A 13681-nucleotide genomic window follows, 5' to 3' on the forward strand; every position below is an offset into this window, starting at 1 on the left:
TTCATTATTGATTGCCATATGCTTTACGTGTTTTCTTGCTTTCAGTCATTATTTATATTCATTACTCACTGAGTTGGAGTACTCACTTTATTCCCTGCACCCTGTGTGCAGATTCATGCGTAGCTGGTTCCGCTCCGGAGTGTTGATTCCTCCAGTTCCAGGCGGGCTTATTCGGAGACTACGAGGTAGCTTTTGACGTCCGCAGCCCCGTGTCTCTACTCTTCTATCATTTCCGTTTCTCGCAAACACTTGTAGTAGTGTATGACTTTAGTAGACTGTACTGTGACTCGTAGATGCTCTTGACTTGTGACACCCCGGTTAGGGCATTGTCGGATTGGATTTTCCGCATTATCTTGATATTTCCGCTATTCAGTATTTAAAAATCATGTTTAGACTATTTTGTGTTGGTTAACTGCTTAAAAGATGAATTGGGTGTCGTTGGCTGGCCTTGTCTTCACGAGAGGCGCCATCACGACCGGGTCGGAATTTAAGGTCGTGACATACATATATATATATATATATATATATATATATATATANTATATATATATATATATATATATATATATATATATATATATATATATATATAATATTTTACTTGGTAATGACTTAAAATAATGTGTCATATAAATTGGAACAAATGGAGTATTAAACAAAGAAATTTAACAAAGAAGGTTTGACTTCAACCGGTCCACAAGAGTTAGTGGTCGTTTCTTATGAGGTATTAGGTGGGATAAGATGTGGGATTAAATTTATACCTTGTTTGGTTGGAGGTATAAATTTAACACATATCCCATCTTATGCCATCTTATCCCATCAAATGTGGGGTTATTTTATCCCTTATCTCAAGTGGTATAAATTAGTATCGGGATTATAACCCCAAGCTTATAATCCCGGGATAATTTAGTCCGCGTACCAAACGTACATTACGCAAAACTGAATTGAAAAATATCAATAAAAGCAACTGATATTTTAGAAAGAGAAATATAACAAAGTACTTTTGAACATATTTTAGGCAGAATAGGCTGCTAGACACTTGTACTTGTAGGCGTTTGTCATCCCGGTCCTTATACTCAACGAAGTTTCATCCAGGAACTTATAATTATTCAAAATCAGTATTTTGAACCCCTCTGACCATTGACCGAGCATATGTGGCAACTTGATGACTGAGTTGTACAAAATGCGTATATTTCACGCGTATAACGAGCGTGAATGTAAAAATTTATATTAAAAATGATTAAAAAAAAAGAAGAAGAAGAAGACACAAGAAATTAAAAAACAAAAACATACTGTAGTATGTTTCTTTCTGGGTTTTCACCGTGACCCACCCCTTCCCTTCCCCTGTTCTTTTTTCTCTTTATCCCCTCCCTTTCTCGTTCTTCCTCCAGCCCTAGTACCAATTCTTTTTCTTCCCCCACATTTCTCGTTCTTCCCCATCCCCTGTCCCATTTCTTTTTCTTTTTCTTTTTTCCCCCTTCCTGTTCTTCCCCAGCCCCTGCCCCTTTTCTTCTTTTTAAAATATCTTTCATAGATCTGATTTTCCTTTGTACGGTCTAGTTAATTATCTGTTTGCCATTATTTATTTGCTGTGTGAATATTTGTTTTTAGTACAAAATAGTGTAATTTGATTGATAGAAATTTTTAATTTTTATTACTCTTGTATGGTTATTGTTATATAGGGATGAAGTTAAATTTACTAAAATATGAGGAACCCTTTTCTGGGAAGCAAGATTTTAACAGGGGAAGGAGCTGGATTTAAAGCTAGTGAAATCGAGAATGAGTGAAGATGGGCAAAAATGGCGAGAAGGGTAACGGAATTGGATTGCTACAATGGTTGGCCAACTGTATTTTAGAGAGAAAAAATATGGCGGAGATAAGGTATTCAGGTAAAGGTGGGATAAGCATTCTTATGGAGGAATTGGGAATGGGAGAATACTGTTCATGGTGTTATCTGGTGGCTAGATTCAGGCTGAGGTTAAGGAGAGGATGATGGTGGAGAAGAAAGAAAAATAAATAAAAGGTTTAAAAAAAGGAGGGAGGAAAGATAAAAAGTTTTTTTTTCATGTAATATCTTTTTTAAATGCTGATGTGGCTTTTTTTATCTGACGTGGATTCTAGTACCATGCGATTGAGGGACACGCAGCGTCAGAAGGGTTTAAAATATTGACTTTGAATAAGTGTAAGTGCCTGGATGAAACTTTATTAATTATAGGAACCGGGATGACAAATGATAAGAAGTATAAGTATCTATTAGACTATTCTGCCCATATTTTAAGATAAGTATTTACCTTTACCATATGCTAAACTCAATTAATCCTCAATTTAAGAGATAAGGAGTATTCTTTTATCAAAAATGTTGCAGCTCAATTTTTTTTATTTCGCACCTGTGTTTGTTATTTGCTTTGAGGTTTGATTAATTCAAATTTGCATCAGAAAGTTCCGCTTTGGACGACTAAAGTACTTTCTACAAAAGGTGGCACAATTCATTTTCAGAGCTCGCACCCAAAAGTGTATTATGTTTACATGCATAACATGGTTGCGTGCGATACAAAAAAGGAAAAATATAATTTGTATGTTTATAATTAAATCTTACTACAGTCAAACATTTTTATAACATGCTCGTTTGTTCCGAATATTTTTAGATGTTATAGCGAAGAGCTATTATATAGAACGTATATTATAACATAACATGAAAATTGGTTCCGAAAAATCTTGTTTTTTATAGTGAAGTGTTGTTATGTCAGGATGCTGTTATAGAAAGGTCTAACTGTATAAAAGGATTTTCTAAGAACGTGATTTTAGCAGTAAAATTAAAGATGGATTATATAACACATCTCTATCGCTACTCTTCGTTTTTCCTTTTCGAACCTAGACAAAAGAAACATCAGCATGTCTACCATTCTTTCACCGGCCTAGCTTGAGATATTACAAAGCTATTGATCTAATTAATGTGACATCAAACATTTGTTGGGATGTATACTATTAATTATGGGTTTGGTTTAGATATAGTATTTATTATAGTCAGGGGCGAATTTACCTTAGACCAAGCGGTGTCACGTGACACCGCTTGTCGGAAAATTTTACGAAATAGAATTAAAATACAAAACTTCAAATTGAATAAATACATTACAATGACACCACTTGACGGAATGAGCTAAATATCTCTCTTGGTCAAGCGCGTTATTTTTCAAGAGAAAGCCAAGGTTCGAATCCCTGTAGGTTCATTTCCTTATTTTAAAGTTTTGTGCCTTTTGTATTACTGTATTAACAAAACACCAAACCATTGCATCAAGACTAACGATGCAGATTGTAGCGGCATTATGTTCTCTTGCTTCCCGTCATCAATAAGTTAGTTCAGCTATTTTTTTTCTTCTACACCCCGCTTCTCGGCTATAAAGTTAAAAATGATTTAAGGAATCAAATAAATAATGAGCTTTTGACTAGGAAAAGATGGAACTCAACTTCACACTGGTTAGCAAAACCCTAGAGCTTCCCTGCTTCGGTAGAACCTTCTACTTTACCAAGTAAAAAGTTTAAGCTAGGACACCACGTCGATTAACTTTGCGTTCTGCCATCACATATTCCACTTCCTTCGACAAGGAAGTCGTCATCCTTTCCGGTGGCCTCTTGGGAACGCCTCTTGTAGGGTCTTCCATGTCTGGATGGTATGTCTTTAGACACCCCACATGGAAGACAGGGTGGATCTTTAGCTTGGAAAGAATTCAGCTGTCGACGGACAAAGCCGGAACGTCGACCGCAAACAAAGGATGGCCAGGCCCCGGTTCCCAGGGTTAGGGTATTCCCTATTATGAGCCTACTCAGATCAGAACTAAACTAGTTGATTCTCTTTGGCCGGCCGGCTTGTTGCAACCTTCGCATTTCCTGCTAAGATCCCAAGTCTCCAAGATGGTTTAATGCCTTCTGCAAAAAAAAAAAATCAACAAAATATAGTATAATTTCTAATCAGGTTATTTTGAATACATTTCAAAAAAATAAATGCTCATCATAAAGAGTTTAATAATATACTTGAGTTGCGTTTTATTAATATGATTCGAATTTTGTTGCTATTAATATGATATTGCTACTAATTTACTTATTTGCTCACTTCTTAAAATAGTGACACAACGCTTATGAAAAATCCTGCGTACGCCACGGATTATAGTATAATTGTTTATTCAATTTTAATAAAGTTTTAAATAGATCATATATTAGTCTGTGTCATTTGCTTATATAGTAGATGATTTAGTGTATAGAGTTTAGCTTATACACGGAAGATTAAATCATCGGTTCTTATAAGTATAAAATTTGAGTTTCACAATCTAATGATGGAATTGTACAAACCAATGGATGATTGTAACACAAGATTAATTATAATTTATCTTGATTATGGGAATGGTTTAATTCCAACTTCTTGTGCTAGTACATTGTGTATGTATTGAACGGACCAAGTAGAGATAAGTATTTTATACTGACTTAATAAAATAAACTCTCTAGCCACTAAATGTACTTATACTCTTAATCTTGATATAATTATTATTAGCTGTGTACATTATTATTATTTTGATTTATTAAAAGGCGAGATTCTTTCGTGGGTCAATATGCCAGGTAAATTGGATAATAATAATGTACATTAGCGAAGTAGTAGCTAGTTGATGGAATCCATGTCTCGATTTAGAGATTGATGATACACCTTTATGAAAGCTTATAAGTTTTCATGTGTAAACCCGGCCGGTGGATTTTGTATCCGGCACATTAAATAAGTTAAACGAAAGTCTAAAGGAAATAATCAATAAATTAAATCGTCAGTAATTTAATTTAATTGATTAGCATCTGAATCTTAACATGGGGAGTTAAATAAGATTTAATAGATGAATTTCGAAATTGAATAAGGAGTGCAATTACAAATTTTTTATGGAATAATTCGTAATTAATTATGGTAGATATTAATTTCAAAATTTAGATATTATTCCGTAATTGGAGCCTTGTTAATAAAATTCTGTGGTCCCTACTGTGCCAAATAATAGAAAATAAAGGAATTATTTTTTTCTGGTGGAAAAGAAAACCCAACAGGTTTTGGAAAAGGGTTTTAACCCAGGTTTTCCACCTAAAGGTAGTAGTACATGGTGGCCGAATTTCAGCCCCTTTTTCCTAGAATATTTCGCCCACACGAAATTACTATTGTTGATATTATTTGGGTAACTGTAGAAGACCGTGGAACGTTCGGGAATCATGATCGTGCTGATAATGGTGATTTCATTGAGTTGCTGTGGAATTAGAGGCTCACGTAATAAAGGAGCTTTGTTTACGCTTCAAGATTACATGTAATTTTGATACCCTGAGATTGCTTCCTCCACATATAATAATCCAAACAAGCTGTTAATCCAAAATGTGCTTCAAATATTGAATTATATCATTTCCTATTATAATGGGAATGTAAGGTTTTTCTATCAATCTGTCTCAATCTGAGATTTTAATATTTGTCATTGTAAGAATTCTAGTTAACCAACTCCCCAAGATTACTCGTTTAGTTTCTGGTGTAGGAAATTGACAGCTGCTCGTTGTCATTGGATGTGTATTTAAAATCACTCGGTTAATTATCCAATAATAAACGTATATATACTAACAATGCAAAAATATAACGCCAATGTTAGAGTGGTTAATCTATTGTAATACAATCCTACCTTATTTTTGAGGTTACAAACTCATGCACGGGGGCGGATTTAGAGCCGCAAAAGGAGTTTGCCCAAACCCGCAAAAGGAGTTTGCCCAAACCTCCTTCGTCGAGAAATTAAATTATATATATAAGACAAAGTCTGTTGTGTACCTCTCTTTATTATATTTTGGATCCCCTTGACACAATGCAAAAGCATAGCTCAATGATCAAGGAATTCAAAACCTTTGGTCACTGATTCAATTCCCACTAGCCATAGTATCTTTAATTTTTAACTTTTCTCTTTTGAAACCCTTAGCGAAAATCCTGCTGAGCATAAGATCGACAATATCGACAATAACCAGTAATTAGCTTTTAAATGACCTAATACCTAATAGTATATAAAATTTTGCAGTCAATGTACTTAAGTTAAACCCTAATTATCATGTGGGTTATTCCAAAAAGATAATTCAATCCAAAAAGACTATGGACAGCTATAGGAATAACAATGAATGTATTCATTTCTTTCATATATAGGAGTTGTCTCTTATAACAAAATTACAAAAATGCTTAGAATCCACTTGGGAGTACAAAATACTAGTCTAAAACATGAAGAATACAACAACGACGACAACAACAACAAAAAAAAACCCAGTAAGTTCTCACAAGTGGGGTAGGGGGAGAGTAGGCCAAAGAGGCTATTTCCGATAGACCCTCGGCTAGAGAGTAGATGAGAGTCTAAAACATGAAGAATGATCACAACAAATGGCTAATAAAACACTTTTTAGGGAGCAGGCAACTTTCTGGCTATTGTTATTTAGAGTCTTCAGTCTTCACTTGGTACAGAGCTTCAAATTTCAATCTCTTCTGATCAAATGTGTGCCTGATATTCAAAAAGGACACGTTTCAATCGTCTACAGACTAAAAATTCGGTCTAACGTAGAAGAACAGTTAATGAAAGCGCACCACAAATTCTTGGATAACATACTCCTTATGGCTGCTACGTCCTGCAGTGCTGCTTGCTGTCGGGGCTTGAATAACATACTCCCTCTGCAAATCGTTAAGTTTCTTCACCAATTCTTGGAAAGACGGGCGACAACCACATGAGTTGTTGGACGAAACAGTAAAGTTGCATACCATGTCAGTTGAGAAGATTGAAATCCCTTTGTCGAAAATTATAGTGCGAAAATAAGGTAAAATAATTGCACAAGGGAAGCTTTAGTGCAGCAGCAAAGGTGAGTCAAAATTGCTTTAAGTCGTAGGTACTTATTAGTCACTTGTAAATGAAATGCACTGAACCCCATCACGGGAAAATATCAAAGTTCTTTCATGATTATCTTATATGCATCTGAGAATGCAGTTTCTGGCAAAAGCTGCAGCTGTCTGCAGTAATATAGGACTTCAGATTCTACGATACGACAACAAAATATAACAAACGACAAATACTGAAAAATCTTCACCCTATAAGGAAAATAGTGGACAATCAGGCAATACAAATTTAAAATGCAACTCAATTTGTACTACGTGTGAAACTTAGTTACTAGGATGTGTATTGGCTACTGAACATGTATATTTGTGTTTCATGCTCTCAGTTTTTATAGCCAATCGGAAATGTTCCCAGCACATAGGCAAAATGGATCTTCTCTTCACTTCTGCATTCATCAGATCAGATGTTGCCATTGTCTTAATCTTCCATATACTCTCCGTCTTTAATAGTATAGGTTCTTGAAAATCAAATAATTACCACTGATATAGCTATAGTGATGTTTCAAGCAGAACTTTAGTCGTCAATCCAGGGGAATAACCTAAAGTTCTAGCAAACTTGCAGCACGACCGAAGTATACACAATGCTCCATCTTAGAAGTTAACATGAACAAATAATGAATTAAAAATGAGACTAACTAGACAGGCTTACCCATTGGCTCAGAGATCAAAATATCAGCTTTCTCAGGTAACTCTACATCTTCAACCTTTCCTTTGATTACCTAAACATCCATAGATGAAACATCAACAAAAAAACATAAGACGCACTACCAAGATACTATATGAATATGTCAGATAGCATTGGAAAAGACACCGGAAAAAACCAAGAGTACAATCAATAAATCAACACCTCCTCAATCCCATACTAAGTGGAGTCGCCTTAAACAAGTAAAAGAACACTTGCTGTAATTCTTTCATTCAGTAATGGATTTCCAGCAATCAGTTTTCTGGCGTATTCGGCCATTTCAGAAGCTTCTATGGCATAAACATGCTTTGCCATGGTTGATATCGTTCATCGAAAAGCACAAGATGCATTGGTACAAACAGATCATCTGAGCTGCAAATAATGTTATAATGACAAAATGCCACTACCAGCACCAACATCAACCACTATGCGACCCTCTAGAAAAATAGCCAGTAAGATCTAGTCTTCAAGCGTTGATTAGAAAGACGAGTGTCAGAAACCTCATGTAATTAACAACACCAATACTGGTTTAGAGTAGGCTTAGACATCATCCATATGATAGGACCAAGAGGCCAGAATTTAGCCATTGCAGTACCACGCTATAAGCGCATAAGCTTGATTCCAAAAATTCTATGATCAAGTTTGGAGTAACTGTTAGACTTGTTTTTGACAATTTAAACTGTAAAAGGAATTTGAAGTACCTTCTCCAATTGTTACATCCTCCCACAAGCTTTCGTAATCCAGGCAGTCGGTATCCATGTCCACCTTATTAACATCACTACTGCTGGTGCTTCCGCAGCTACTGGGACTGCTAGTGCTGTTGACATTAAATGAAGTAGACCATGATCCCGAAGCTTCATTGGTGGTTGTCCAGTTAGTATCAATAAACTGATTGTCTGGTTTTAATGCATTATAACTGTTACTGTAATTTATCTCATTTTCATGGTTATTGTTTAGCCAAGCCCGTACAAGTCTCGTACTCTCTGTCTCTGACACATCTCGATTGTTGCCTTTCCATGGCCATGGTAAGCTCTTCCTCGCCATCCATGCCTCGGCCTTCAAGGTGATAGCCTTACAAATCCCTTGTTTTCCCTCACTCTCATCCCCCGAATAGCTTGAGTGTTTCCCCAGAGAATGTTCCTCTTTTGCAAGATTAGAGAATAATCCAACGGGAGAAGGATGAAAATCTCCCAAACGCGTACTCGCTCCAATTGAATTTGCATGTTCCCTGTGATCTGAGAGAGCAGCACCAGAAAATGCACGGCTAAAGTAATGACTATCTCCACTCCCCCCTTCATAAAGCACGCTGCTGTCTCCTGTCTTTATTTTTGACTTAACCTTGTCGCTCGCCTTTGAGGCCTGTTATGAGATTTCGTCATATTAGCATATGCCTACCCTTGTATACAGACAGTAAAGAGAACAAAAAGAAAACCAGGCAACTATCCAAACAAAGTGAGTACTAACCAAATTAGAAATTTTGGAGGCAATGGTAACTTGCAGGGGCTGCTGGGGATCAAGTCCAAGTTTGGAAGAAGCAAGGGTTCTGGCTCTAAATCTTGCATCAGGTTCCAATTGCCTCACTTCCATCGATGCAAACCCTGTTTCTTGGAAATCCCTCGCATTACTCGCTACAGAAATAACTCCGACAAAAGTACCTTCATCATCATAAAAAGGGCTAGTTGTAACAATGATTAAGAATCCATCTCCTTGCTTATTCTTAACTGGAAACTGTCCAGTCCAACTCTCACCCATTTTTACCGCTAGGTCTATAATGTAAGCAGCATCACCATAATGCTGAGCATCAGCTAAGAGCTCAATGGTATCTTGTCCAAGAGCTTCTTCAGCAGAATAACCAAATAGTCGTTCAGCAGATCGATTCCTGAGCAACAATGCTCAAATTAATGACATTGAAAAACATGACAAACACCAATCAACGTCTAACAATAGCTCAACTTATACTCCTATGTTACATTGAACAAACAGCAATCATGGCCTAACTAAAAAGCAAACTCAGCTAATTAAATGAACAAAAGAAAAATGAAAAGGCAAAAGATGCGAAGTCTACTTCAATTACTCACCAGTAATTTATACGATAGTTGATATCAAATATATACAATGCTTGTCCCATTGACTGTAATATATTCAAATAGTGTCTATCAGTAAACTTCACTGCAGCATGGCCATCACCATTACTGTTGTCACCCTCGCCTTCACTATTCAATGGTGACAAATAAGTTGACCCGCTTTTCCAAACAGCGGCAGCACCACCATCAAAACCACCACCAGCCCTACAACGAGGCGGCTGTTGTGACCTGTGATCGTAAGTAATCATGAGTTTAGACATCTCCTGCTTCAATTGGGCATGATCTGCCTCCAGTTCTTGGAACTTCTTTAGCAGTTCATCAGCTGATGCGGTTGTATTATCCATTTCAACCCAATTTTCCAAGATCGATCAAAATTCAACCAGTTTGATTTTCCTTCTGAGAAAAACTAATTGCATGTATCAATCACTAATTTCTTGTTAGGTATATTAGGCTTATCTGAGAAGAATTGAGAATAGAAATTAGGAAAGTAGAGCTGATATTAGGTGTTTCGAGAGGAGCCACGTGGCGTGATGTAGGAGATTCATTAATACAGGTGGCAAGTTATAATAAAATTTGGACATGTAGATTACAACTAAAAAAAATAAGAAGCAACGGTGGAGATTAGATTTCAGCTAACTAAATAATCAACTGAAGGCAACAGACACCGGTATTTTTAACTAGGGATGTTCATTTGGATCGAATATTCGAAATTCACACCGATTTGTTCAATTTCGGATGTTGGATTTTAAATTTTAGATATTTGGATCGGATTTCGAATTATGTTTATTAAAATTTCGGATATTCGGATCGGATTCGAATTGGTACAATTTTAACTCGATCGGATCCGAAATCCGAAATTATTAAGGCATGTATAAATACCAAGCTTTTAATTTCGGATAGTTAGTACTTCCTTTACATTTCCTCCAAGTTATTACCTTTACAATTGATGGATTTAGCTATATTGACACCATAATACCCTCATAATTGCAGAAACATCAATTTTTCTTGCTGTATTGCCTCTTTTACAAAGAAAATATACGTATGAGTTTGCAACTTTGAGGCATAACAACTTGAACCTCCAGAGAAATATTTTCTTAGACATGCAATGCTGATAAAAGGTATGAAAAGCAAAGAGATGTTTGTATTAGCACAGAACACAGAAGAAGCAGATAAGGCAGATGCATTAGCCGATTAGATTAGCAATAGCCTTAATAAACGTATAATTCGATCCGGAATCCAAAATATTGATCCGATTCAAACTTTGAAATCCGATCCGATCCGATATTGATTCGGATTGCATTTTGTAGAATTCGGAATCCGAATCCAAATGTGTTAAATCTGATCCGATCCATGCACAACCCTATTTCGAACGACCTTCTCTCTCTTTCTCTTCTTTGTTCTATGCAGATTCTTCTTCTATCCTTCCCCTAACCTCTATTCTTATCGTCTTCTTCTTCTTCTTCTTCAGGAATTCGTCAATTGAGTTATCATTGTGGAGTTGAATGTTAATTGTAATTTCATTTGAGATTGTATTCTTTGTAACCCAAACTGATTGCAATCAATAAAAGTTCCAGTTGTCGAATTGCCTTTATAATTTCTCGAGTTTGTTCATTACAATTTTAAGCCATAACAAATTGGTATCAGAGCCCATTCCTGGCCAAAATGACAGTCCCAGAAGATCAATCCACTGAAGAAGGTGTTAAGAAAGTGGAAACACAACTACAAAATTATATAGCGGAATCTAGCAAGAAGTTTGAGTCTCATGACTCAAAACTGGATAAATTGAGTAGGAAGCTTGACAGTTGATGGAGAGGCTTCTTCCTAATACGGATGGTATTATGGGCAGTGCACCCATGAATAATCTTCAACTGGAAACTTCTGGAAGTCGATCACACATAGGAGATCAATTTGATACAGTAACAGGAATAACTCAGAACAATCAACGCTCCAAATTTGAGTTTTCTTTCTTCGAATGTATTGATCCCTGCGCGTGGTTGAGAAAAGGGGAGAGATACTTCCAGTATAATCACATTCTTGATCCAGAAGAAAAGTTGGAGATTGCAGTTTTACACCTTACCGGTAAGGCAAAATCTTGGTTCTTTTCCTACCACATAAGCAAAGGAACAATTAGATGTAGGGTGTATATGGACCGGGTTATACATCAGCATATCTACCATTCTTGCACCGGCCTAGCTTGAGATTTTATAAAGCTTTGATCCAATTAATGTGATATCAAACATTGACCAAATTTAAGGACATATGCCTGAATGCAAACAAGCTTTTATTATATTGAATTTATTCAATAATTTTTAATTCAGAATAAGAAACTTGATTTTCTCGTTAAACGTAGGTAATTCGTTCTCTATTTTTGTTTGTATTGCATTTTATGCATATAATTAGCAGCTTCGATAAGATTTTGTACTTTGGTCGGAGGAAATTACCAAACGTCTAACATTCTCTCACGCTTGGAGCCACTATAGTTTTTATTTGAGATAAAAAAGAAGAACATATATGCCAACTCGCTTGATCTTGTACAGTTTATTAATTAGCTGGATACATATTGAGGTTATTAGTTATGATATTGAAAAGTAAATATCAATTTGAGAAACGAAATGAAACTTTTATAACCCAAATATACCTCAAATCCAAATTATAATATATCATTTAAAAAGTCAACGCTACTTACACGAATCCCAGCGTAACGCCACTGACATAGCTGGCAACAGATCTGCAGCAACCACAACTTGTGTCACCGGTCGTTGGAAATCCTCACAGATGAGGTCCCTTGTTTTGAAGGCCTAAAAGTCCATTCGTTGCAGAGATTGATCGATTGATATATAAAACCCTAGTCGTCACTAATGAAAATCTCTCTTTTCAACACCCATAATGGTGTTTTTATAGGCTAGAACCAGGGCTTTAGAAGGACTAGCTAATGGGTAACGAGTTAATTAGCACCCCTTATGAATGGACCCGAAAATAGCATTTTCCAGCAAATCCAAACTTCTTGTTAAAACAAGAAACTTGGAGCTTGATTAATGAAAGATTTTTCCAGAATTTTTTGGAATGGTTACATATTATAGGATTCAAGTGAAGTGATGTAATGCTCTTTCTATAGCAAACACATGCCTTATTGCCTTAGAGAAGGCGAAGTGGTCTTATTTTGAGCTATTCTTTTTGGGGTAACATCATCAACTATTGTACAATTCCAACTTTATAGGATGTCCCCGAATGACATAGCTATTATACAACTTTCCAATTTTATCGGATGTTCCCGAAGGGTTGAATTTGACCTCTCTGGAATTCTTGGATACGTAAGCAATAATTTATTGTTCGTGCGAGACTGTTACATTTTACCTTTTTAGGTATTCAACCTCCTCGATGAAGTTTGCCCCACCAAAACTTGACCTGTAACGGTTCAGGTTCAACTATCAATGTATTATATTATTTGCCGCTCAGGCTTTAATCCAAAATGTGCTTCAACAATTGAATTCTTGATCTTGATTTTTATGACATCTAACTAATCCATTCTATTATAATGTGAACTTTATTTAAAGCAGAGCAGAGAATATAACTTCAAACGACTTGTTATGATTGTCTTTAACACATTTTTTAGAAAAAAAAATTTGTGTATGTATAATTGATTTATAAATGAGTTTGATTTAAGACAAATGGGTGGTGTTAATAGCCCTTTCCTCTTGATTTATTTAATCTCTATTACTCGTGTATTATATAGTGTTAACTCTATCATTGCCTTTTACAATAGCAATCTATATTGATACTAACAGCTGCTCGTTGCCACTGATTTATTTAAAACCATTCGGTTAATTAACAATAATAACTCACATAAACTAAAAATGAAAAAAAAAAAAAATTGCCACGGTTAGAGTAGTTAATCTGTTATAACACGTTACTACCTTATTTTTGGGGTTACAAACTCATGCATAAGATAGAGAGTAACAAGTAATTAGCATTTAAATGGCCTGATATCGGATAGTA

At 35.8% G+C, this 13681-nt stretch overlaps 1 protein-coding gene across 7 annotated transcripts; it reads right to left on the reverse strand.

Annotated features, from left to right (window-relative positions):
- Positions 6149–10155, reverse strand: LOC109235722. Of its 7 annotated transcripts, none has more exons than XM_019401939.1 (6): positions 9680–10155; positions 9066–9480; positions 8303–8960; positions 7569–7638; positions 6620–6703; positions 6149–6536 (listed from the first exon to the last, which is right to left on the reverse strand). In XM_019401939.1, exons 1-4 carry the CDS (start codon positions 10027–10029, stop codon positions 7619–7621), a joined length of 1443 nt encoding a protein of 480 aa, XP_019257484.1. In that variant the 5' UTR covers positions 10030–10155; the 3' UTR covers positions 6149–6536; positions 6620–6703; positions 7569–7618. The 7 variants fall into 7 exon arrangements, with proteins under 7 accessions (XP_019257484.1, XP_019257483.1, XP_019257482.1 ...); XM_019401938.1 differs by having other exon boundaries at positions 6620–6732; XM_019401937.1 differs by having other exon boundaries at positions 6620–6816.

The sequence above is a fragment of the Nicotiana attenuata genome, chromosome 12, assembly GCF_001879085.1.
Source record: "Nicotiana attenuata strain UT chromosome 12, NIATTr2, whole genome shotgun sequence".
NCBI classification, from domain to species: Eukaryota; Viridiplantae; Streptophyta; class Magnoliopsida; order Solanales; family Solanaceae; genus Nicotiana; species Nicotiana attenuata.